This window comes from Rhinopithecus bieti, unplaced genomic scaffold (genome assembly GCF_001698545.2).
Source record: "Rhinopithecus bieti isolate Rb0 unplaced genomic scaffold, ASM169854v2 scaffold_13704, whole genome shotgun sequence".
Lineage (NCBI taxonomy): Eukaryota > Metazoa > Chordata > Mammalia > Primates > Cercopithecidae > Rhinopithecus > Rhinopithecus bieti.
The window spans coordinates 528,400-553,949 of NW_016808231.1; the positions used below are offsets into that span (position 1 = coordinate 528,400).

General features: G+C 48.0%; 2 protein-coding genes across 3 annotated transcripts in view; both read right to left on the reverse strand.

The window, feature by feature from the left end:
- EIF4E2 (eukaryotic translation initiation factor 4E family member 2) overlaps positions 1–14,442 on the reverse strand; it is a 33,546-nt gene extending 19,104 nt beyond the window's left edge. Inside the window, 4 exon segments of the mRNA XM_017886205.1 lie at positions 542–646; positions 6,365–6,499; positions 7,852–7,966; positions 13,621–14,442. Coding sequence (XP_017741694.1) covers positions 542–646; positions 6,365–6,499; positions 7,852–7,966; positions 13,621–13,640 — 375 coding nt within the window. The 5' untranslated portion in view covers positions 13,641–14,442.
- A 3,949-nt stretch (positions 14,443–18,391) lies between these two features.
- Positions 18,392–24,962, reverse strand: CHRNG (cholinergic receptor nicotinic gamma subunit). 2 transcript variants are annotated; one of them, XM_017886206.1, is made up of 12 exons: positions 24,869–24,962; positions 24,540–24,679; positions 24,246–24,290; positions 23,960–24,069; positions 23,140–23,295; positions 22,139–22,236; positions 21,573–21,773; positions 21,266–21,380; positions 20,958–21,072; positions 20,099–20,312; positions 19,777–19,907; positions 18,392–19,164 (listed from the first exon to the last, which is right to left on the reverse strand). In XM_017886206.1, the coding sequence occupies exons 1-12, from the start codon at positions 24,921–24,923 to the stop codon at positions 18,991–18,993; spliced, it is 1,554 nt and encodes a 517-aa protein (XP_017741695.1). In that variant the 5' UTR covers positions 24,924–24,962; the 3' UTR covers positions 18,392–18,990. The 2 variants fall into 2 exon arrangements, with proteins under 2 accessions (XP_017741695.1, XP_017741696.1); XM_017886207.1 differs by having other exon boundaries at positions 18,496–19,164; positions 23,960–24,066.
- Positions 24,963–25,550: the final 588 nt, after the last annotated feature.

Consider the following 25,550-nt stretch of genomic DNA (forward strand, 5'->3'; position numbering starts at 1 on the left):
TTTTTTTTTTTTTTTTTGAGACGGAGTCTCGCTCTGTCACCCAGGCTGGAGTGCAGTGGCCAGATCTCAGCTCACTGCAAGCTCCGCCTCCCGGGTTCATGCCATTCTCCTGCCTCAGCCTCCCGGGTAGCTGGGACTACAGGCGCCACCACCTCGCCCGGCTAGTTTTTAGTAATTTTTAGTAGAGACGGGGTTTCACCATGTTAGCCAGGATGGTCTCGATCTCCTGACCTCGTGATCCGCCCGTCTCGGTCTCCCAAAGTGCTGGGATTACAGGCTTGAGCCACCGCGCCCGGCCCTTTAATGTTCTAATACCATTTTAGTCATAAAACAGTCTTTAAAAAACACCCAGCACCAACCCACACAGACAAAAAAATGGCATCAGTGCATTTCTCTAGAGGCTCAGGTTCCAAGGATATACTGGAGAGTGATGCAGTTTTGAGAGAAGACTTTAAAACACTTTTAACCTTGGCAGGCTAAGAGACAAAACAAAAAAACCCAAACTTGCTCAAAAAAGCAGTCAGAGACCATTAGTCCTTACCTCCCACATGGGTTTAATTCCTTCTTTGAAGAGATGGAAGTCACTGTGGCCTGTCAGGTCCCCGGGACGTACCATGTGGCTATAAAACCTCCAGAACTGCTCCACCTGCAGAGAGAAGACCCCAGAGGAAAAAAGATGTGTCTTGTATTTTTCTTTGAATGCATCCCGAAGTTGAGATTTAGTTAAGAACATAAGCACGGAAGACACTACACTACAGGCTGTCCTTTTCAGAGGACTCATTTTCATGTGTGGCACTGTGAGGGAAGACATATTAGAAGAAAAGTGTATCATCTAGTTTCACGAAAGAAAAAATGTAACATTAGCAATATAAGAATAAAATCTTTGGTGAGAAATGCAAGCCTGAGCCAGGAGCTTTAGTTAGTGAAACCATGTTAATACGCACTCTCCCACTCAAGCTGCAGGGCAGTCATCACGTGCAGTAAGAGGACCAGGTTTTTGCACAGTGGAAACTCTTTAGCCTTGAGGTATATTAAGTGCCACACAGCCTCAGCCTGAATGCATTTTTTAGAACCAAATCACTTACTGATCAAAGATTGTTTAACTGGCAAATATAGCATTTGCTGAATGAAATACCTCTTAGACCTGTTAAGTTACTAAGCGTAAGTGATAGAATCAACCACTTGTACCACACATACTACTCTACATCATGGTGCTGTTGCTAAAGTCCAGGCCCATCCAAAATCATACAGGACTTAGCTTCTCATAGCTAGGGTTTAAGGCCTTCTTCTTAGCTAGAAAAATTATGTTTCTCCTTGCTGCTCCTTCACAATCCCATGAGAAAACTAGATTTATATTTTCTATCAAGTATATGCTTATTTGTATTCATCACAGTAGTCCCATTTTCTCATTAGTGTCACTTCCCCCCTTAAAAAAAAGAAAAAAAAAAAAAAAAAAAAAAAAAAAAACAGGGTCTGTGCAGCAGTATGATCATAGCTCATTACAGCTTCTAACTCCTGGTGTCAAGGGATCCTCCTATCTCAGCTTCCCAAGTAGCTGGGACTACAGGGTCATTAGTGTCTTGATAGGACAGATTATTTCCTTATTCACAGAGGGTACCTAGTAAGTACTGGCCAGTGAAGAGGCACACTTTAGGAGGAAAGAAAAAACATGGAACACTCTGATGAGAAATAGCTGGTATTTGCCAACTTGCTGAGCAGGCTCTAAATCAACATACAGCAAGATACCACAACTATGAAGCTGACAACGGGTACTGAGTAGACAAAGATTCAGGTCATACTTCTAGATTTCAGGAGCACCTAAGGAGAAATCAACCTTACACTGGGTGAAATGGCTGCCCCTTTAGTTCCTCTCTGGCACAAGAACATGTGATGCATCTTACATGTTAAAAAGAAGTCGGGAACTAACGCCATCTATAGGGCTTCAAGGCAGTGCTTCATATTCAGCAACTGCTAAGCTTAGCTGCATGTAGTGACTTGGAATAGTAAGTGGTCACATGAATACAATCGGCAATAATCTAAACCTTTATCCACCCTAACATAGTTGAAGAGAACCAAGTACACCCACAAGCAGCTCATTGTGAATAAGGAACTGAAAGGGGCTTGGTGAGGAGAAAGTATGCCAACCATCTCCAGTTCCCCAGTCAACAATCACTTTAATAGTTTGGTCTCCTCCAATGTTACAACTACACTGCACAACCTTCTTTTTTTTTTGTTTTTGTTTTTTTTTTGAGACGGAGTTTCACTCTTTTTGCCCAGGCTGGAGTGCAACGGTGCAGCCTTGCCTCAGCTCACTGCAACCTCCACCTTCTGGGTTCAAGCAATTCTCCTGCCCCAGCCTCCCAAGTAGCTGGGACTATAGGCACATGCTACCACGCCTGGCTAATTTTTGTATTTTTAGTAGACGGGGTTTCACCATGTTGGCCAGGCTGGTCTCGAACTCCTGACCTCAGGTGATCCACCTGCCTTGGCTTCCCAAAGTGCTGGGATTACAGGCGTTAGCCACCACGCCTAGCCCCACTACACAATCTTATATGCAAAGAGGTGAAGTTAAACAGCTCGAGACCATCATTCATTCATTCATTCATTCATCATTCGAGATGGGGTCTTGCTGTGTTACCCAGGCTGGAATGCAGCAGTGTGATCATGGCTTACTGCAGCCTCGACCTCCCAGGCTCAAGCAATCCTCCTGGCTCAGCCTCCTGAGTAGCTAGGACCACAAGTGGGCACCACCATGCCCAGCTATTTTTTTATTTTTATTTTTTGTAGAGATGAAGTCTAACCCTGTTGCCCAGGCTGGTCTTGAAGTCCTAGATTGATCCTCTCTCCTTGGCCTCCCAGAGTGCTGGACTACAGGCATTAGCTACTGTGCCTGGCCTGAGAAATATTACCAAACTTTAAAAGATTTGACAGTTCTAATTGAAACCAAAAAAATAAGTGTTCACAGACTCAGAATATGAGGTGCAGAAAGGACTTCAGAAATCATCTCAACAACTTGTTTTATAGTTGAGAAAAGTTTCAGGACTGAGTTGCTCTAGCCGAGAGTCAAGCATCAGAATAGATGAGCTCTGATTACCAAGTCCAGTGTTCTTTCCAAGATGATGCCTTCCTAGTCACCCTGACTTTAAGAACTTTTGAATGTTGTTAATGATTAGGCTAAGAATCACTGGGAAACACTGCTTTTTGATAAAAGGATTAATAATGTAATTATTTATCTGTGATGAATTTAATATTGTAAGCCATTTCCTAATGACCTGAATTACATAATAGACTTTATTTCTATTTTCAGGTCCAGACCTACAAAGTCAAAATGACAGACTTTAAATACTGTCACACATCCAGTGAGCACTGAAGAAGCCTTAACCTGAGATAGTCCTGATGATAAACCACTCCTTAACACATACGCTGAAAGAAAAGAAAAACTCTCCTTGTACAATTTCGGTAAATTCTTATATGCTTTTTTTTTTTTTCCACAAGAGGGAAATAAAACTGCAAGAAGTATGCATAATTACTCCAATTTTTTTTTTTTTTTTTTCAGATAAGATCCCACTATGTTGCCCAGGCTGATTTTGAATTCCTGGCTTCAAGTGATCCTCCCACCTTGGCCTCCCAAAGTACTGGGATTACAGGAATGAGCCACCAGGTCTGGCCAAGTTCTTTAAAATTGATCTTAAACCCACCTCTTCAATGGCAGTATTCCCCAAACTGGAATCAATTCCTTCTTTCCTCCAAACTCCAAGAGCACTCTACATGCCTTTCCCATAGTACCACTTATTGTCTACCCTGTATTAGAAATTCCTGGGGACATCTTATTTCCCCAAGGACAGGATCTGTGCCTTCATTCCTTTTAGAAGCCTACTAGGGCCTTGAATTCATTCAACAAGCATTTCTTGAACCAAATATGAACCAGTACACAAGCTATATTATTTCAAAAACCTCTTCTAAGTTAGCCGATTCTAAGATAGCACTGGCGAACTAAACAAGATCTTTGCTTTAGGCTGAAATTTTATCAGCTCAGCATAGTAATGATGTTGATTTCATATTAAGCAGATTATAATTGAGTTGTAAGAGTATTCTAGATACAAGTATTAGATATGAGTTGCAATATTTTCTCCCATTTTGTAGGCTATCTTTTCACTTTCTTGATAGTGTCCTTTGAAGCAGAAAAGTTTTGAATTTTGACGAAATCCTATAGAGATAGGGTCTCACTATGTTGCCCAGGCTTGGTCTCAAACTCCTGAGCTCAAGTGATCCCCTGCCTTAGTCTCCCAAAGTACTAGGATTACAGGTGTGAGCCACCACGCCCAGCCAAGTATTTAATCTTTTGCTACTTATGCGTTTAGTGTGTTATTTAAGAAGGCTTTGCCTAACCTAAGTTCATTAAGATGTACTAATATTTTTCTTCTAAGAATTTTATAATTTTAGCTCTTACATTTAGGTCTATGATCCATTATTAGTTACTTTTTGTACATGGTATCAGGAAGGAATGCAAGTTCATTCTTCTGCACCTGGAAATCCAGTTGCCTCAGCACTGTTTGTTGAAAAGACGATTCTTTCCCCAGTTATTGTCTTGGTACCTTACATTACTGGTTTATTGTAAACAAAGGATACAGATGAAGAGATGTGTAGGGCAAGGTATGAGGGAAGGTATGGAGGAAGGTTCAGGGAGCTTCTATGTCCCTTCTAGGCACACCACCCTCCAGGTACCTGTATTCAGCTATCTGGAAACTTCTGTACCTGAGCTTCAATTACACTGGCTCCCCCATTTAATCCAGTGAATTATGACTGACTTGAGAATTAAAAAAAAATTTTTAAGATAGGGTCTATCTCTGTTGCCCAGGCTAGAGTGCAGGGGCACAGACATAGCTCACTGTAGTCTTAACCTCCTGGGTTCAAGTGATCCTCCTGCCTCAGCCTCCTGAGTAGTTGGGGCCACAGGTGCACACCAACATGGCCAGGATTTTTTTTTTTTTTAATGTTCCCCTTTTCTTCAAGTCAGCTAATTTTACATTTTTTTGTAGAGGCAGGGTCTCGCCATGTTACCTAGGCTGGTCTCAAACTCCTGGGCTCAAACAATCTTCCTACCTCAGCCTCCCAAAGTGGTGGAATTACAGGCATGAGCCACCGTGCCCCACTGTAACTTGAGACTTTAGATCAGATACTTAACCCAAGTTTTACTTTCCTCATTTGTAAAATATGGACAATATCATGACCTCATAAGGCTATTGAAATGATGGAAGGAAATGACACAAAGAAAGTATGTGTTATACGTCCTTCCTCCTTAGCAGTTTGTTGTAGTATTTCCTACTGGAGTATTCTTTTCCAGTTTCTGCATTTTAAACGGACTTATACTTTACCAATCTCAAGAAAATGACAAACCTCACATTTGACTCTGCCCAGAGATTGAACGTACAGCACACACTGGGTACATAACAACCTTTGTTCAACTAGAGTGGTGTTAGTTGCAGATGGATTCTTGGGGTACACAAACCAAGTCACCTGGGAGAGAGATGAGACGGTCTGGGCTCTCTGACTGACAGTACCCACAAAAGCAATTATTAGAGATTTCATTTTCTTTCTGAACACAGGAAAAAGATATTTTATGTATAATCATTAACACAGCCAAAACCCTAATGGGAGCTTCTTAAATACAAAACTTTCAAAATTTTTCAGTTTACTGTTAAACTTCATGAGGATAGACAACATGTATTATAAACCTTTGTATTTATGACACTTTGAACTTAGTAAGGACTCCATAAATATCTACTTAAACAAACAAAACAAAACAACCAAAAAAACAGGGCCAGGTACAGCCGGTCACTCCTGTAATCCAGCACTTTGGGAGGCCAAGGCAGGTAGATCACCTAAGGTCAGGAGTTCGAGACCAGCCTGGCCAACATGGTGGAATCCTGTCTCTCTACTAAAAATACAAAAATTAGCTGGGTGTAGTGGCACAGGCCTGTAATCTCAGCTACTCAGGAGGCTGAGGCAGGCGAATTGCTTGAACCCAGGAAGTGGAGGTTGCAATGAGCCGGGATTACACCACTGCACTCCAGCCTGGGCGACAGAGCAATTAAAAAAAAAAAAAAACAAACCCAAACCTGTTCTTTTGTATTATGCCCTTCTGATCAACTCTACAATTCTCCTATATGTTGACACCTATATGCTAACCATGGATATCTAGTGAGAAACCTAAAAATGAACAAATCTGACTCCGGAGACTCAGGTCAGTCAATTAAGAAAACCAGAATCTTAAATAGGTTACTAGGAAGGTAAATTAACATCATATCAATGCAGGCATGAATGAACTACCAAGGCACACTCCATTAAATCACCAAGAACTCACAGAGGCAAAGGTGCCGATCTGTTTGATATTCTGTTCATAGCTCTGTGAGCTGGTGGGACGGCCGGGGGTTCTCCTGGAGTACCAAAAAGTGTAGTTGTACTGGAGAGGATGCTCTGCTGGTCCAGGAACAACAGCCTGGGAAGTAAAGAACGCGTGTTAGTGCTGGGCATTTGTTATATGGTCTGAGACTGAGAGAACATTTTACAGTGTCAATCTTTACCACCTCCACAATTAAAAAAGGATATACAACCTCAACTACCTGCAATGTGCCCAAGATTCTGCTTACACAGTACATTTCCTCAGTGGTTAACCGATTCCAAATTCCTGTAACCCTTTACCTGTGTTCTTATGGCCTTTGTAACTTTCTGCCTCATATAATAATAAGTATTCATGTTTGTATCTTATCTCAGCCTATGCCCAGTCCAAGCACTGCTTTCTCTATGAGATTCATCACTGTCAAGTTACTTAACCTGTTTGTGCCTCATCTTCTTACCTGCAAAATGAGGAAAATAATAACAACTATCTCACAATACTGCCGAGAGGATCAAATGAATTAGTGGATACACAATGCTGAGCAACTGGCAGAGAGTATGTGCACAACAGATGTCAGTACTGTTATTACTGGTACTATTAAACGTAAGCCCCTTCCACAGTCTCATCCCCTTGTGTCCTCTTAGCGCCTAGCAGAAAGTGGCTTGCCCTCGGAGGCTACTCAATATTGCAGAATAAACGAATTAGTGAGTGCTTTGATATTTCTTCTTTTGTTCGTTTTTTATTTTGAAACAGAGTCTGTTGCCAGGCTGGAGTGCAGTGGTATGATCTTGGCTCACTGTAGCCTCCACGTCCCGGGTTCAAGCGATTCTCCTGCCTCAGCCTCCCCAGTAGCTGGGACTACAGGCATACACCACAGCACCCAGCTAATTTTTGTATTTTTAGTAGAGATGGGATTTCACCATATTGGCCAGGATGGTCTCGATCACTTGACCTAGGGATCCGCCCACCTTGGCCTTCCAAAGTGCTGGAATTACAGGCATGAGCCACTGCACCCAGCCTGCTTTGACATTTCAAGGAAAAAATTGATCTCTCTCTCTCTCATTCCCTAAGCTTTCCCTTTTCCAAGTCACTCTCACCTTAGACTATTGTTGACTCAACTGTCTAAAATTTAAAAGGGTGTGTAGCATTTGAAACACTCAGCAGTGGCCTATGAAGCAGCTAATAGCCTTGTTAAGCTCCAGGGCTAATCTCCTCTATCTCAGGCTAGGAGAATGCTGAAAGCAAGGCAGCATCTCAAGATTTTGCGGCAAGAGAAAAGTTCTAGGTCCCAAAATGAACGTCAATGATTGTACAATGTTTTTCTGAGAACAAAGTCAGATATTTCAACACAGGATGCCATCAAGTTAATCTGATATCTTCCAGATAAACAGATTCCACAAGACAATAAAGTCTCAAGTTCAAAGGCAACTACAACTGTGCAGCGCAAAACTCACCTTTCTCTTGCTACTGCTCTGATTCTTGTCTCGTTCCGTTTTTTCCTTCTCACCATCTTTCTGTGTGCTGTTTTCTTCATTCTGATCATGGTCCCCACTGTCATCATCTTTCAAACTGAATGGAAAGGCAACATAACACAATTCTGTGATGAAGTCAATTCCTGCTTACCTAACAAAGCCACCAGGTCATATGAACTATATGTAATCAACCCAAAGTCACTCAAATTCAGGCCCTGAGATGTGAGAAGGGCAAAATAATACAGACAGGCAAATTAGGAGGATTAAACAAAAACGAAATGCCCATCAGCTAACTTGTGAACTCCAGAAAGCACTGTCTTTCTTTCAGTTTTCTAAAAAGGCACACAAAAAACCAGTTAAAGGGACTGTTTAAGGTATACAGTTTAAGGGATTGTTTTCCCTGCCAAAAATGGAGTAAAAAATGAGAAGAGTCTCTAATGCTTTGGCATTTCAAATGAAGGTTAAAAACGTACTATCTGCTTTGCCACTTCTCCTTACCACCTCTTCTACACCTCCCCACTGTCACTACTTTAGTCTAGGCCCTCTTCTCCTGATATCTCAATCATATCATAAATTCTTCAGTGGTCTTCCTGACACAAATCTCTCCCTCTCTATCCACCCTTTCACCAGCATTATCTTTTTAAGTTCAAATCTGACATTTAACTTCCATGTTTAAACTTTCAACGGTCCCTCGCTTTTTGATGCCTACCCTCTAAGATAAAGTACAGCAAAACTTAAGATCCTCTAGAATCTGACTCCTGCCAGCCAGGATCCTCCACCTCTAGCAATCTATATTCCCGTATTGGTGCCATTTGCAAACACCATCCCTTCAGTCTGCCACACCATTCCTCCCATGTCTGTTTTTCCTACCAGAGAGAGAGTTTCCTTAGAGTAGTGTCTTATTTCATCTTGGTATATCTCCTGCACCCACGGCAAGATGCTGCCTTAACATGCAGCACTAGAAGATGCTGCATAAATGGTAAACCAAAAGGAAAAATAAATGACTGAAAGAACAAATGTGTTCTTGCTTCATAAACACAGACTCAAACGTACTTTAGGGATTACTCTCCCTTTCATGAGCAGTGAAACTACCCCAAGGTTTTCAGGTACACCTAAAAATCACTGGATCCAGACAAAAAGATAAATGGAAGGCGAGTTTGCAAAGACAATAAGAAAACCATTTATTCTAGGGTTGGACCATTAACTCATCACAGATCTCTCCAATCATCTTTCTCGCCCCAATAACTATAAATGTGGTCAAATGAAATTAGGCAGTTCTCAAGAATGGTACAAGAAATGCTCCAATTATAATTCAGATACTATCCTATGCAGATACATAAACATGTTGCAGGGTACTTTGTGGTCTGTTTTTTTTTTTTGCCCATGAATCCCCAGTGCCTGATACATTAAAAGCACCCAATAAATATTAGAATGAATGCACTAGTCACATGTTGGGGTCCCTGCTCTGCCCATTTTACAGCCCTAGCTGTAGGATATACTCAGGAGGTTATGCCCTGTGCCATGAACCTTCCCATCCCTACCCTGGTCAAGACACAACTAGGAAGGGCACCTGACCAAAGGGCAGTCCAGCCTGGGCAATAACCTATGCCCCAGGGCCTTGCTCAAATATATAAGCAGATTCGTCCCCTCAGCACTCATCTAGGAGGTGAAAGATCATAGACTCAGGAGTTGGGGCAGCCATATGGGCCCCATGCAAGAAGAATCCTGAAAGAATTAAGACAATGAGCAAAAGCAGAGAAAGCCAGTAGGAGATAAGAGAACAGAGCAGATGAGCAGAGAAAATGCAGGGGACTTTCATTTTGTTGCTGGTGCTACCATCTCTCTGGCTTTTATTCAGCCTCCCTGGACTTCCAGGAGACCATCATCTGTGCTTATGATATTCCCTTCCCCTTTATTTATAAAACATTTGGTTTCCTTTTCAAAAGGAGCCTGTCTAGCACACAAGATCTATGGATTAAAAATTACCAACATCTACCAAGTATCTATGGTGTGTATGAGCTACCAGAGTGCTTGTCCCCAAGGACCTAGCTGAGGAGAAAAGGTACACAGATATATCCACGCCTCAGCATGATGCAAAGGCCCCTGCTCTGCTCACATGTCCTAATACCATCTCCTTCCTGGTCCCAACAAACTCTTTTCACTCCAGTTGTATCATCCTAATTTTGATGCCCCAGTTGTATCCTTCTGCTGTGCTCATCATGTGGTCTCTCCTCAAGAAGTCCTTCTTTGCTAGTTAACTTGTTCTACAGGACTCAGATCGAGGGCCACTTTCTCTTGGAAACATTTCCTAACCTCTCCCAACCTAGGCTAAGTTGGGCTCTCCTCTTCTGAACTTCCCCATATAAATGTCTGCACTTGTTCCAGCTATACTCTCATGGCCAGTTCTGTCTCCTGATCAAGAACATCTCAAGAGTTCTTCTGCTTAGGCCCAGGACAGCTCTCAACTCTCTTCTTTAGGGCACACCCCTGGGATGCAAACCCTATTCCTCTCTTCTTAGCTTCCAACTCCCACTATAGCCTCTGGGGTCCCTTGCATTTAGATCTTGGTTGAAGAGGGGTATAGTCATCCCAGCATCTTGTTTTTGCTAGTCCCAAGAAAAGCATATACCTTCCTTTCTTTTTAGTGGTTTTGCTGCTGATCACTACCAGGAAACAGAGAAAAAACTAACAAAAATAATTGTCAGAGAAGAAACAATGTTTCTGTGATCCCTGGACCACTTCCGATTCCTTTCTAAGATAGTAAATGGGAACCCTAATGGATCTACATCTAGTGCTTTTATTACCTGAGGGTGGAACTAACCAACCACTCTGCCCTCTAAGCCTACATTTAAGGCAAATCTTATAAAGCTACTCTTTCCAGCTTCAAGCTGGATTTGAGTCAAGATACCACTCAGCCTGAAAAATCAGTGCTCTGTAAACTCAGGTAGTCAGGTAGCAACTCTGAGGCTGTCCAGACTGAGAGGAACTTTAGTTAGCTTGCTAAGCTTCTGCCCAGGTATTTCCTCACCCTCTGAACTAGACCAATTCCTTGTGGGCAGGACCTTGGTTCAATTCATCTTTATATCCCCACCATCAGACAGTGGCGTAAAACAAATTTCCATTTAACGAATGGGTCTATAGAATCAAAGCAATGAGTGCCAAATAAGTGGTTTAGACAATAGTTAGGAATGGGCCCAAAGTTAACCATATAGAATAAAAAGCAAATGATGTAAAATACGGACAAAATCAAGTACAGTTGTCTAGATCTGAAACCCATGTTTAACTATGTCAGGACTGCAGTTTTTGTGAAAGCATCTTAGGGTTTTACATATCAATAGGATCAATGGCAATGCAATCTAAGGACTTGATAGGTCTACCCCCTCTCCACAAAAGCAATTATAATCAAAGGTTTCATTCAGAGAAGTTGAGCCTATACAGTAACGGAGATTAGAGCTAATCTTTAATATGAGCCCATTAGATTATATACTACTGTACTCAGCTCCAGCCACTGGACTTCTGGAAGAATTCTGGCAAACTGGAACATGTCCCTAAGAGCAATGTGGTAAAGACTCCAAATATGCAGCAATGGCCTGAACAATGCAGAATTTCTGAATGAAAAACAACATAAAAAAATAAAAGTAGGGGCAGGAGTGCTGTTTTCAATTGCTAATTTCAAACGAAATAAAGCTTGTTTTTCTTTCTTTTTCCTGCAATTCTAGAGGGTAGATGTTAAAAGATTCTGGCTCAATATAATAGTTAATAATTCAAAGTGATTAAAATGATCCAGGTTCCTCAATCATAGAAGAGCTAAGATAAAAAAGCGGACAAGTTTAGTTTTTCTCACAAGGTGCTTGAACCAAGGTTACACAACAAACCTGGGATAGCCCTTCCTGTTGTCTTGGGCATCACTTAATCTCAGAGTCTCATTTTCCTTATCTGTAAAAGGAGATAACAAGATCCCCTTCACAGAATTGTTAGGGTAGAAATAACATATGAGGCTGGGTGTGGTGGCTCCCTCCTGTAATCTCAGCACTTTGGGAGGCCAAGGTGGGTGGATCTCTTGAGTCCAGGAATTGGACATCAGCCTGGGCAACATGGTGAAACCCTGTCTCTACAAAAAATACAAAAAAATTAGCCAGGCAGGATGGCACATGCTTGTAGTCCCAGCTACTCTGGAGGCTGAGATGGTAGGATTGCTGGTGCCCGGGAGGTTGAGTGGGCAGTGAGCTGTGATCACACCACTGCACTCCAGCCAGGGTGACACAGTGAGACCCTGGCTCAAAAAACATATATATATGAAAAGTACCTAGCAAGATCCCTGTGGAAGTCCATTATTACCATTCTTACTGCAGACCCCCAAATGATTTGGGTAGGCTTGAGCTAGATGACCCATAAGATGTCTTCTTAGGATGAAATTTGATTTGTGCAGATCAGTGGAGGAAGGGGTATAAAGGTTCCAGAAAGCTCCACTGAGGCAGGATGTGGATCTGGAGCTAGGTGTTGCAGGGTTTACGATAGAGAGGAAATGGGGCGGCAGTGTGTGAGAGGTTCGTAGAGGGATAGGCTCAGTTAAACAGAAGGATAGAGAAGAGGTCGGGCAAAGACTTTCTCAAGTAGCAGAGACCTCTCAGCAACCAGCAAACATGCCTGAAGACCTACCTGCCTGGAGTGTTGGAAATCCAGTATTCCTTGAATTTGCACAGTACTCTCTGCATTGGAAAAACCCTAATTTCCCATCAAAAGCACAAGGTCACAACCTCAACTAATAGTAATTCCACTTTACGTTTATATCTCAGTAGTTAGCAATGTTCACAAGTATCTTTAAGCATTGCTGAGTATGATTTGACCCTTATCACACCCCGCTGTGGCAGCAGGGTACTAACCACTAACGTGGTTTGAGCAACAATGGCTCAGAGACTGGGTAACTTTTCTACAGTCAAACAGCTGGTAAGTGGTGAATCTGGGACTAGAAATCCAGGCTTTCAGATGAAGAGACAGATTTACTAGACTACTAGAACAGAGGTAGGAACATATTCTACCTCAAGATATAGTCCTTGGAGGGAGAAAAGTAAAAATACTTCTGCATTTTCCCTCTGTACCTCCAAACTGAAACTAGAAACCGGAGCGGGCAAGAGAGGGCGACAAGAATAACCAAGTCTTGGCGAGTGTGTTGGAAGACGGGAACGGGAGTGGGAGGAGAAAGAAAGTAGGAAGAGTCTCAGGAAGGTGCTAATTCCTAAGCCAGCCTTCCACCGTGTGGAGGGCAGCCGCCACGTTACCTCATTGCATCCTCCAAACTCTAAGACAAAGGGTGTTACCGTCCCCACTCTGCAGATGAGAAAACTGAGGCTCAGAGGGGAGAGGGAGTGTGTGGGGAAAGCTGGATTCAGAGACAGCGCGGCCAGACTGCGGAAACACCCAAACCGCTGAGGTCCCCACCCCTCCACGTCGTCTGCAATCCGCATCCACCGGGGCGGGGCGTCCGAAAATCTCCCCCTACCGGGCGGCACAGCCACCCCTCCCCCGGGCTCAGCTCTTCGCCCTCGGTTCGGACGGCTCTGGGGTCTCCGGGACCCCGGGATCCATCGCTCCCCAGCCCCCTCCTCCCCGCCAGCCCAGGCCAGGTCCAGCCGCAGCCTGATCCCGGCAGGGAAGCCGGGGCCGCAGGGTTTGCGCCGCCCCAGCCCCAGTGGGGGCGGGCGCGGGGGAACTGTTGGGGAAGGGGCCCCGGGGCGGCCACGAGCCACTCACGCGTCGAACTTGTTGTTCATCCTCTCGCCGCGGCTGTCGCCACTGCCTCAGGGAGTGACTTCCGCTCCACCGGGTCCCTCAGCCTTAGGCCCGGGTACTTCCGGTTTTGCGCGGGGCACAGCGGAACGTCCACGCGCAGGCCCGGTTTGGGGGCGGCTATCTCGGGACGCCAGCCCAGGGCGGCTGCGCAGAGGGTTGGCCTCAGCGGCGGAGCTGGCCTCAGGCCTCAGCTTTGTCGGCGTCCAGGTCCTGTGACCCGCCCGCTCTCCTAAGGGAGCGTGTCCAGGCGCCCTCCCGCAGCGCCTCCAAAAAAAGGCAGCACTGCGTCGTTGACAGCGCGGGCTCTGGACTCGCTGCTTGGTAAAAACCCTCCTCCTCCTCCAGTGCGGGACGCCCTCTCCAGTATCTCTCTTAACCTTCCGGAGGCTTTCCTTTGGCGGCAGCGCCACTATACTACGGCATACCTCGTTTTATTGCGCTTCGCAGATAGGACTTTCTAAAAACAAATTGAGGGTTTGTGGCAGCCCTGAGTCCAGCAATTGTATTAGCGCCATTTTTCCAACAGCATGTGTTCACTTCGTGTCTGTGTTACATTTTGGTAATTCTCAAAATATTTCAAACTTTTCATGATTTCTGTGTCTGTTATGGTGATCTATGATCAGTGATCTTTGATGTTGCTGTTGTCATTGTTTTGGGGTGCCACATACAGCGTCTTTTATAAGACCGTGAACTTAATGTTGTGTGTGTTCTGACTGCTCCACCCACAGATTGTTCCCCATCTTTCTCCCTCTTCTTGGGCCTCTCTATTCCCTGAGACACAACAATATTGAGATTAGGCAAATTAATAACTCTGCAATGGCCTCTAAGTGCTCAAGTGAAAGGAAGAGTCGCACGTCTCTCACTTTAAATCAAAAACTAGAAATGATTAAACTCAGTGAGGAAGGTATGTCAAAAGCCGAGATAGGCCGAAGGCTAGGCCTCCTGCGGCAAACAGTTAGCCAAGTTGTAAATGCAAAGGAAAAGTTCTTGAAGGAAGTTAAAAGTGCTACTCCAATGAACACACGAATGATAAGAAAGCGAAACAGCCTTATTGCTGATATAGAGAAAGTTTTAGTGGTCTGGATAGAAGATCAGACCAGCCACAACATTCCCTTAAGCCAAAGCCTAATCCAGAACAAGGCCCTAACTCTCTTCAACTCTATGAAAGCTGAGAGAGGTGTGGAAGCCACAGAAGAAAAGTTTGAAGCTAGCAGAGGTTGGTTCATGAGGTTTAAGGAAAGAAGCCGTTTCCACAACATAAAAGCACAGGGTGAAGCAGCTAGTGCTGATGTAGAAGCTGCAGCAAGTTATCCAGAAGCTTTAGCTAAGATCATTGATGAAGGTGGCTACACTAAACAACAGATTTTCAATGTACATGAAACAGCCTTCTATTGGAAGAAGATGCCATCTAGGACTTTCATAGCTAGAGAGGAGAAGTCAGTGCCTGGCTTCAAAGCTTCAAAGGACAGGCTGACTCTCTTGTTAGGGGCTAATGCAGCTGGTGACTTTAAGTTGAAACCAATGCTTATTTACCATTCTGAAAATCCTAGGGCCCTTAAAAATTATACTAAACCTACTCTGCCTGTGCTATATAAATGGAACAGCAAAGCCCGGATGACAGCACATCTGTTTACAGTGTGGTTTACTGAATATTTTAAACCCACTGTTGAGACCTACTGCTCAGAAAAGAAGATTCCTTTCAAAATATTATTGCTCATTGACAATGCCCCTAGTCATCCAAGAGCTCTGATGGAGATATACAAGGAGATTAATGTTGTTTTCATGCCTGCTAACACAACATCCATTCTGCAGCCCATGGATCAAGGAGTAATTTCGACCTTCAAGTCTTATTATTTGAGAAATACGTTTCATAAAGCTCTAGCTGCCGTGGATAGAGATGTCTCTGATGGATCTGGGCAAAGCAAATTGAAAACCTTCTGGAAAGGATTCACCATTTTAGATGCCATTAAAACATTCGTGATTCATGGGAGGAGGTAAAATGTCAACATTAACAGGAGTTTGGAAGAAGTTGATTCCCACCCTCACTGATGACTGTGATGGGTTCAAGACTTCAGTGGAGGAAGTAACTGCAGATGTGGTGGAAATAGCAAGAGAACTAGAATTAGAAGTAGAGCCTAAAGACGTAACTGAATTGCTGCAATCTCATGATAAAACTTTAACAGATAAGGAGCTGTTTCTTATGGATGCGCAAAGAAAGTGGTTTCTTGAGATGGAATCTACCCCTGATGAAGATGCTGTGAACATTGTTGGAATGACAACAAAGGATTTAGAATATTACATAAACTTAGTTGACAAAGCAGCAGCAGGGTTTGAGAGGATTGACTCCAATTTTGAAAGAAGTTCTACTGTGGGCAAAATGCTATCAAACAGCATCGCATGCTACAGAGAAATCTTTCATGAAAGGAAGAGTCAATTGATGAGACAAACTTCACTGATGTCTTATTTTAAGAAATTGCCACAGCCACCCCAACCTTCAGCAGCCACCACCCTGACCAGTCAGCAGCCATCAACCTCGAGGCAAGACCCTCCACCAGCAAAAAGAGTACGACTCACCGAAGGCTCAGATTGATCATTAGCATTTTTAGCAATAAAGTATTTTTAAATTTAGGTATGTATATTGTTTTACTAGACAATGCTATTGCACTCTTGCTAGTCTACAGTATAGTGTAAACATAACTTTTATGTGCATTGGGAAACCAAAAACATTCATGTGACTTGCTTTCTTGTGTTGGTCTGGAACTGAACCTGGAATATCTTTGAGGTATACGTCTTCCTACCTCCTTAGGTTACTGTATGGATCCCATGAGACAGTAACCTATAGTAATGGCAGCCAATTTGAGTGCTTACTGTGTACAAGGAGCTAATCCTCTGCCTTCTGAGGTAATCCTCTGCCTTCTGAGGCTTTCAGAGAGGTTGAGAGACTTGTGCCAGATACACAGCTAGTAAGGGGCTTATGGGAAGCTGAAATGACCCCACTGATCAAAGTTCTCTCCCTGATCAAAGTTCTCCCCCAGATTCCCTCCTGATTCCCTCCCTGATCAAAGTTCTCCCCCACTCTCCCTAACTCCTCTAGGACTCTAGGGCTCTGACTCTGCTCTTGCTTCAAACACACTGCTCATGCACAAGCACAGACACACACTGGAGTAAATAAAATGAACTTGCTGCCGTGATTGAACCCCAAAGACAGCAATCCTGTGCTTGGAGGGAGGGCATATTTTCAAGGTCCCCTCCTGCGATCATATCCTTTTGTCAAGCCTTTATGTGGCACTTTCACTTTTTTTTAAGTTTTCTAATTTTTTTTTTTTTTTGAGACAGGCTCTTACTGTGTCCTCAGGCTGGAGTGCAGTCACATGATCATAGCTCACTGCAGCCTAGACCTCCTGGGCTCAAGCGATCCCCCCCACCTCAGCCTCCCGAGTAACTGGGACTACAGGTATGCATCACCACGCCCAGCTAAGTTTGTATTTTTTGGTAGAGACCGGGTGTCCCCATGTTGCCCAGGCTGGGTTCCTGGGTTCCTGGGCTCCTGAGCTCAAGCAGTCCACCACCTTGTCCTCCCAAGGTGCTGGGATTACAGGTGTGAGCCACCACACCTGGCCAGGAATGGATTATTTTTTGCACCTTATTTACCGATGAGGGAACAGGCTCAGGGAGCATAGGTGACTTGCCTAAGGGTGTCCCCTGGTTACCAGCCAAACTCTTGTGCCAGCTCTAATCTTAGAGCAGGACCTTGCCTCTCCCACAGGAAGACCCCAGCTTATTGCCTTACTACCTGATTAGTGGGGTCAAAGGAGGCCAAAGTCTTCTCCTGGAATGAAGAGCTTAGTGGCTTTCTGTTAACTCCAGACTCCTCTTGCCTAGCTCTTCCTTGTCTCAACCATCCTTTGGGAAGAAGGGCCTGTTTTTCAGGCCATAGAATCTTAGAATGTCAGATTGGGTCAGAGTCAGGAATTCTGGACTTCAAACCTTGTTTAGCCACCAGTGTTGTGTGGAGTCTATCTTAACTCTAGGCTCAATTTGCGTATATAACATGGGGAATAATGACTCTTGCTTGTCCATACTGCTGTGAGGAGCTCTTAATTAAAATGAAGGCCAGGTGACCTGGCGTGGTGGCTCATGCCTGTAATCCCAGCACTTTTTGGGAGGCTGAGGTGGGCGGATCACAAGGTCAGGAGTTCGAGACCAGCCTGGCCAACATGGTGAAACCCCATTTCTACTAAAAACACACACACACACAAAAATTAGCTGGGCATGGTGGTGTGCACCTGTAATTCCAGCTACTCAGGAGGCTGAGGCAGGAGAATCGCTTGAACCCAGGAGGCAGAAGTTGCAGTGAGCCGAGATTGTGCCACTGCACTCCAGCCTGGAGGACAGAGCAAGACTCCATCTCAAAAAAAAAAGAAGGAAGCCAGGTACAGTGGCTTGTGCCTGTAATCCCAAGGCTCAAGTGGGAGGATCACTTGAGCTCAGGAGTTCAAGACCAACCTAGGCAACATAGCAAAACCTCATCTGTACTAAAAATTTAAAAGTAGCTGGGTGTAGTGGTGCATGCCTGTGGTGCCAGCTACTTGGGAGACTGAGGCAGGAAGATCGCTTGAGCCCTGGAAGTTGAGGCTGCAGTGAGCTGTGATCATGCCACTCCACTCCAGCTTGCATGACAAGAGTGAGGCTCTGTCTCAAAACTAAAAGCAACAACAACACATCAAAAACTAAAAAAAAAGGATTACAAAACTCAGGAAATCGTCTTGTGGTCAGTGGTAGAAAAATGCACATGAATGGAAAGGCCGCTGGGGCTTTTGAGAATTGGTTGTTTATTGTACCCAGAAGGCACAGTGGGGAGATGCCGGCTGGCATGGGCTGCTGCCCTGCTTTGGAGAGAGCATTGGCTGCTACTCTTCACACCTCTCTTGACTGCCCTCTTTCAGGGAGAACTTGTAAAAGGGGAGCCAGTCCCAAGCCCGAAGGTATTACACAAAACAGTCCTTTGGGCTTCAGATTGATGGGAATGAATAATGCTTGGCCTAAGTGAGGGGAGTGCGCTGAGTGGAGGAGTGGCTGGTGCCAGGACAAGCTAGCCAGTCCCGCATGCATGCTGACCGCAGCAGCACACTAACCACAGCCCACCCCCAACCACTCCCGGACGCCAGCTCAGACTCTTTCCCCAGCTTTTCTCAGGGCTGTTTGGCTCATACAGTCCTGAAGGGCATTTCCCAAAGAGTACACTTAGGACCTCAGTAGGAGAACGTGGCTGATAAGACTCAGTGTGACCCACGTGTGTGACTCCCACATGCCCCGCAGTGGTTGGTTGGCTCAGTCTGGTGAGGGCAGGTAGGGGCGTGGATCTCCAGGGAATGGCAGTGCTGGCACCCGGTTGTAGTGGGCCATGAGGAAGATGCCAGCCGTGCCACAGATGAAGAGCGAGAGCATGGCCAGGAAGCAGACACGGTCCAGCACTCGGCCCACCAGGAACCACTCCTCATTCCCCTGAGGGTGGGAGTCAGATGTCAGATGGCCTGCGGCGGCACCAGTTCTTCCCTGGGTCCCGTTCTCATCCTTGGGCTTCCAGCAGGCCCATGTCTCCATTTCTTGGGGCCCTTTTTACCTATGTCCAGGTCCCAACTGGTGGCTAATTCCATGGTCCCCTGGCCCTGAGATGTCCCCGCTGCCCCTGTTCCTTTTTCTTTCTTTCTTTTTTTTTGAGACAGAGTCTCACATCTCACTCTTTCACCCAGGACAGAGTGCAGTGGTGCGATCTTGGCTCGGCTCACTGCAACATCCACCTCCCAGGTTGAAGCAATTCTCCTGCCTCGGCCTCCTGAGTAGCTGGGAATACAGGTGCCCACCACCACGCCCAGCTAATTTTTGGTAGAGATAGGATTTTGCCATGTTGGCAGGCTGGTCTCAAACTCCTGACATCAGGTGAATCCACCTGCCTCGGCCTCCCAAAGTGCTGGGATTACAGATGTGAGCCACTGCTCCCGACCTCCTCTTTTTCCATCCCACTGCCCTATCTTGGCCACCTGACTCATCCTGTCTCCATCACAGGTCCAAGCCCAGGTACTCACTCCACCTCCACCCCACCCTGACTCAGCTTACATTGTCAAAGTGACTCTGCTGGTGCCGGGCACGGGCAATGAGATTGCAGGCTTCCACGCAGGCCTGGATGGCTGGGGCAGCCTGCTTCAGGCTGCCACAGAACTGGTTCGGCTCTAACTCCGGGCCTTTCTCTGATAAAGAGAAAGGATAAGGTTTGGGAGTAGAATGGAGGAGAAACAGGCAGAGAAGATGGCCTCTCCTTAGGGACCCCAGCTCCTCTCTCCCTGACCTGGACACTTCTCCAGCACTCATCTGCTGTGTCTGGCTCCCCATCTGGAGTCCCAGGGGAGGAGTGTCCCCAGGCACATCTGCTATGTCTCACCTAGCTTCTCCAGCGCTGCTGCCACCAGCCCTTGCCGCTGCCACTGCTGGAAGAGGAGTTCACTGCGAGGCAGGCAGAGGGCCACCTCCTCCCCAGTTGTGATCGACCATCCCAAGGAGCCATTCTGTAGCCGGGGCTGCGTGTCCTGCACAGCTGCCGGGGCCAGCGGGCGAACGTGCATCCTCAGCAGCTGGGGCAAGAGCCTCAGGAACACCTAGAGAGGGGGTGGCTTCACTAGGGCAGCCAGGCCGAGCTTCAGAGCAGAAGCAGGAAGTTGGCGTTAAGGGCTTGTGCTGCTAGGCACATACCGGGGCAGTGACGTGGCCTTGGTAAAGCTCTGTACTGGACATGAGCCTGGGTCCCCAAACTTCAGTGCACATCAGAATCACCAGGGCACTTTTTACAAACACAGATTCCTGCCCCCAACCCTCATGCTATTCTGGCCTAGAATGCCTGGGGAAGGCCTGGGAATCTGCATGTGCAACAAGGGCCCAAGCTGAAGGCTGCAGGTGGGCTATAGATCACAGACTGAAATCAGACTGCCCTGGCAGACTCTTGCTTATTTGACTTCATAGTGCACTTTCTTGGGCAAGTTACTTAACCTCTCTGCGCCTCAATGTCCTCATCTGTAATTGGAGATGATATGGATTTTATGAAGATGAAATACATTAACATTTGTAATATCCCTGGCACCTAGGAAGCAATTTCATTACTGTATTACTGTAATCGATTTTGGCCCATACACCCAGGATGGGTGTGCTGTGGAATGTCACAGGTGAGGAGTATGGCCGGGGCGTGCGAGAGGGAGGCGTAGGGGAGTGGGCAGCAGGATGTTGAAGTGGGCAGGGAGGGTCCTTGCCTTGCGGACCCCTCGGGCCATGGAGTGTGTGTGTGGGGACCGCAAGGACACGTTGAGCACGACCACAGCATTCACAACAATGAGGATGGTCACCGCCAGGAGGAAGGTCAGGTACCTATCAGGGTGGGGTGGGCAGGAGCTGGCAGCCCATACCGTGATGCTATCCCCACCCTTAGTGACTGCCCCCCTCAGGCCTCCTGAATTGAGGATGGTGGGGTGGATGGAGGGCAAAAGGGCAATGCAGGGGGCCATTGTGCTCCCAAGAAGGGAGAGTGGGGTAGGCGGGTGGGCATGAAGACCAGCCTTACTTGCTGATGAGTGGCACCGCCTGGGAGGTTTCGGGCACCTTCTTGGCCACAAGGAAAAGGAAGACAGTCTGGGCCAGGAGCACGTTGATGGCGACGGTACACTTCTGGCCCCCAGCTGCCCGTGACCGAGAGGCTCTCAGAGCAGGTCCGTACCTCCCCCACCCACAGAGGAACCCCTTACCCCAGAAGTAGCCCGCTGCGTCTGTCGTGGGTCGTAATGCCACTCTGTGCCCCAGGCAGGGCCCGCCCCGGCCTCCCAGGTATCCCCTGTGCTACTGGACGGCTCTCTCCCATAGCCTCCAGGTACCCTTGGCAGGAAGGAAGTAGATGAGGATGGCGACGGAGGAGATGAGCACGCAGGGGGCGATGATGTTGATGACGTAGAAGAGGGGCTTGCGCTGGATGAGCAGGTAGAACACCACCTTCTGGTGGCCTGCCTCCTGGGCTGGCGCCGCTGGGTCCAGGAGCATCTTGGCTGGTCGGTGCTGGATGGCCCACTCCCCATTCTCTGCGGGCAGGCAGGCAGGCAGGAGTGGGCACAGAAAGTGTGGGCTAGGCAGATCCCTGCAGCCTGAGTGACCCAGCTGCAAGGGCAGCATGTGTCCTAAGGAGCACCAGCAGGGGAGGCACCCTTGCGGGACAGAAGTGGGGTGGGAGATTGGATACTTGAGCCTCTCCTTCTAAAATTGGAGTCATTATCATGAGGAAAGTCAGAGCTTTGTTGGACGTTTTAAAAAACATATTTTATGGTTTGCTGTAGTTTTCATTTTGAGTTACATGGGAGGGATTTGACCTTGGTCCAGCCTTGACCACAGCTCGGTCCAGCAGGAGCCCTGGATGAGGCTGCCTGGGGAGTCCTTGGGTGGGGGTTACCTGTGAAGGCCTCAGGGTCAATGAAAATCCACTCGATGGTCTGGCCGTCTTCCTGACTCAGCTGCAGATCAATCTCATTGGTGCTGTAAGTCTGGGACCTGGGAGTCACCGAGGAAAGAGGCTAAATGTGAGTGGATAGACCTGCCATGACTGCATGGGGATGACCATCTGGGGACAAGTGTGGGCAGCTTTGCTTCAGCAAGATGCAGCCCCATGCTTCTGAGTTCTCCATAAAACCCCAGTGGTGAGAGATGGAGAGCAGGGGACCTAGGGCTCTTTGGGGTCAGGAAGATTGAGCTGAAGGCCCAGGAGGCTGCAGGGCCCTCACCTGGCTGATGGGCCCAGGGCCACTCTGCGTTTGTCCCTCCCACTGCTGTCTGACAGGAGGGGCTGGTGATGGCAATGTAGAATATACATGCCTAGCTAAGGACGACCCTTGTGTCTACCGAGGGGAGTCTCCCTGCCAGGTTTGCTTGTGGAAAGACTGCTACTCTAAGATACAGGAGAACCCTCCCTCAGGCCCTTCTCCCCACACTTAACGTTTGAGGAAACAGACCCAGAGACCCCCAGGGGTGGCTTGCTTGCATATATGCTTCCGCTGGATTCCCTGCCAGGGCCCCTCTCTCACAGAACAGCCCCGCCTCCCTGTGGGCCTGGACTGTGCAGTGGTTTCGTGTGTGCGCAGACATGCATGTTGTGTGCATGTGTGCCTTCTCACCCACGCACCCCAGGTGTGAATGTCTCCCCTTGGGGCACAGGCAAGGAAACTGAGGCAGTGAAGGAGGATGAGTGAGGGGACTCGGGCTTAGCAGGGAGAACCCGGGCACCTTCAGGCGTCTTAGCCTGAGATGGGCACAGAGGCCCAGGGGAGATGGAGCCAGGCCCTTGGCCTCTAGGTGCTGCCGGAGCCAAGGCCAGAAGCCTTGCCCAGGCCTTGCCCCACCCCTGCCCAGGGCCCTCTGAGAGCAGCTCTCTTAATCCTCCCCCATAAATGGCCTCACTGGAAGATAAGGGAGCAGTTCTGCCAGTCAAAGGGGAAGTAGGTGACTGAGATAGAGCAGGCGGAACGGAAGATGGCAGGCGGCAGCCAGTAGATACAGCCGTCAGGGGACACGAGCACGTTGCAGTAGAGGGCCACCTCGAAGACACCGTCCACGCTGTGTGCACAGAACAGGCCAGGCCACGAGGCTGTGGGCTCAGCCCCCGACACCCCAGCCCCAGACCAGCCCCTCTGCCCCATGTGGATAGGGGCCTGGGGACACAAGTTCCTACCAGCCTGTCATGCCCTGAGTGCTTCCCACCCGGACCACTAGGTCCCCCCAGCAATCCTCCTGCCACCCCTGCCCCAGACAGACTTCCTCAGGCACCACCTCCTAATTTCTGCTTCTCTTTCTCTCTCTTGTTTTAATAATAATAATGATAATAATAATAATAATAATATAATAGTGACTAACGTGTTAAGCCCACACCATGTGCCAGCCCCCAAGTGATGCACTTTTCATGCCTGTCTTATTGACTCCCACCAGCTTCTGTAGGACCCGTCAGTGGCCCCATGTTACAGGGAAGGGAGCAGCCCACCAGGTGGCCCAGCCCAGAGGGGATGGAGCCTGGCGTAGGGTCTGGTCTGCTGGCCCTGGGGTCAGAGGCCATACCCAGGGCCCTGCCCTTGGCACCTGCTCCATCCACTTCTTCCCTAGCCGCACAGGTGCCCGACTTGCACCCCCTGCTCATCTTTCTCTTTTCCCAGAGCCCCCTTGTTCTGCTGGGCCCAGACCCTGTGTTCTTTGCTCCCCCACACCCCTGCCTGCGCCCCCTCCTCACTTGTTCTCCAGCACGATATCCGGCCGCCACACCATGGTGGACGGAACCCTCAGCACCCACAGGCCTTCGTAGTCTCGCGGATCCCAGCGCAGGCGATAGTCGCACCACTGCTGCAGGGGGAGGGGCAGTTGCTAGGCCTCTGCCCTCTGCTGCACCACACCCCTAGGAGTGGGCATCCAGCCCAAGAGGACAGAAGAGGCAGGAAGGGGGCAGGCAACTCTCAGGAGGCCTTGGAGTGGTGAGGTGGGGCCCCTGATGGAAGGAGGGTAGCAGAGTGGCCTCTTACCATCTCTATCCAGACGTTGGTGGTGAGGGCTTCCTCTCGCTCGTTCTAGGGGTGCAAGGGTGCAGTATGGAGGGCTCAGACCCCAACTTCAGTGCCAGTCCCCACAGGCCACCGATGGGGCCAAGCATCCCCCAGCTTCTTGACAGTACACCCCCCACAATCACGGGGGTGTTCCAGACCCCAGCCTGTCCCCTGTGGGGCCCTCCAACCTCTTGGTGGCTGGAGTCACCCCATGCTATCTCCAGCGGGTCCCAGGGCCTGGTGCACTGACCCCTCCACCATCCTGCGGCTTACCAAGGAGATGAGGTTGGTGAGGGTTAGCTTCAGGCTGACATTGACCACATCCGAGTCTCGTTCCGCAGGCCGCAGGTTGGGGTCATAGTTTTGCATCAGGTCTGCGAGCAGGCGCTCCTCCTGGTTCTGGCCCTGGACCCCTGCAATAGACAGGCGTGAGCCTAGCAGAAGCTCGGAGGCGGAAAGATTGGGGAGGCCCTGGGGGTGTGAAGTGGAGACTCAGGGAACTGGATCCAGGGCAGGCCCCAATAGCCCTCAGGCTCTCCATCCCCTGAGGCCATGGACCCCAGCTCTGGGACTCCCTAGGCTGAGATTCCTTTGTGTCCCACCCAGGCAGACAGCCAGCAGCGGCAGGAGGAGCAGCGGCCCCTGGCCCCCATGCATGGCGCCTCAGCTCTCTGCAGTGACGGGTGGGACAACAGCTCCAAGGTCTGGGGCAGAGAGAGATGGGCTCTGGGTGTCATATAACAGCCTACACTCCCACCCCAGCCAGCCCAGCCAACCCGGCCCAGCCCCACCAGCTGTCTGACCACAGCCTTGTCAGCTGTTCCAGGATGGGCACAATGCTGGGCTCAGATTACCTGGGCTGGAGAGGGGAGACAGGGGCCCCGTCTGCCCCAAAAGAGACATCCACCTTCCAGTCCCAACTCGGGCTCAGTTGTCCCAGCCCCACCTCCGTGTTCCACATGGGGGCGAAGGACATAACCAGGGCCAGCTGGGTGTGGTAGGGAAGGCAGGTCGCCGAGGAACCTGATGGCAGCTCCAGAGAGGGCTGAGGTGGACTCCTTCCTGCTCCCTCCAGGGAGTCAGGATTTGGGTGGGTGTGAAGGCTGTTGGGTAGGCAGGTGAGGATTTTTTTGTTTGTTTTTTGCTGGAGTGCAGTGAGCGATCTTGGCTCACTACAACCTCCACCTCGATTCTCCTGCTTCAGCCTTCTGAGTAGCTGGGACTACTGGCACGTGCCAACATGCCTGGCTATTTTTTTTTTTTTTTTTTTTTTTTTTTTTTTTT

Coding starts and splice junctions, on each gene's coding strand:
- CHRNG (XM_017886206.1), bottom strand. CDS start 24,923: ATGCATGGGGGCCAGGGGCCGCTGCTCCTCCTGCCGCTGCTGGCTGTC. Junction 23,296..23,959: donor GATATCGTGCTGGAGAACAA/GTGAGGAGGGGG, acceptor CTGTGCACACAG/CGTGGACGGTGTCTTCGAGG. Junction 20,313..20,957: donor TGGCCCGAGGGGTCCGCAAG/GCAAGGACCCTC, acceptor CCCCCTCTCTAG/GTGTTCCTGAGGCTCTTGCC.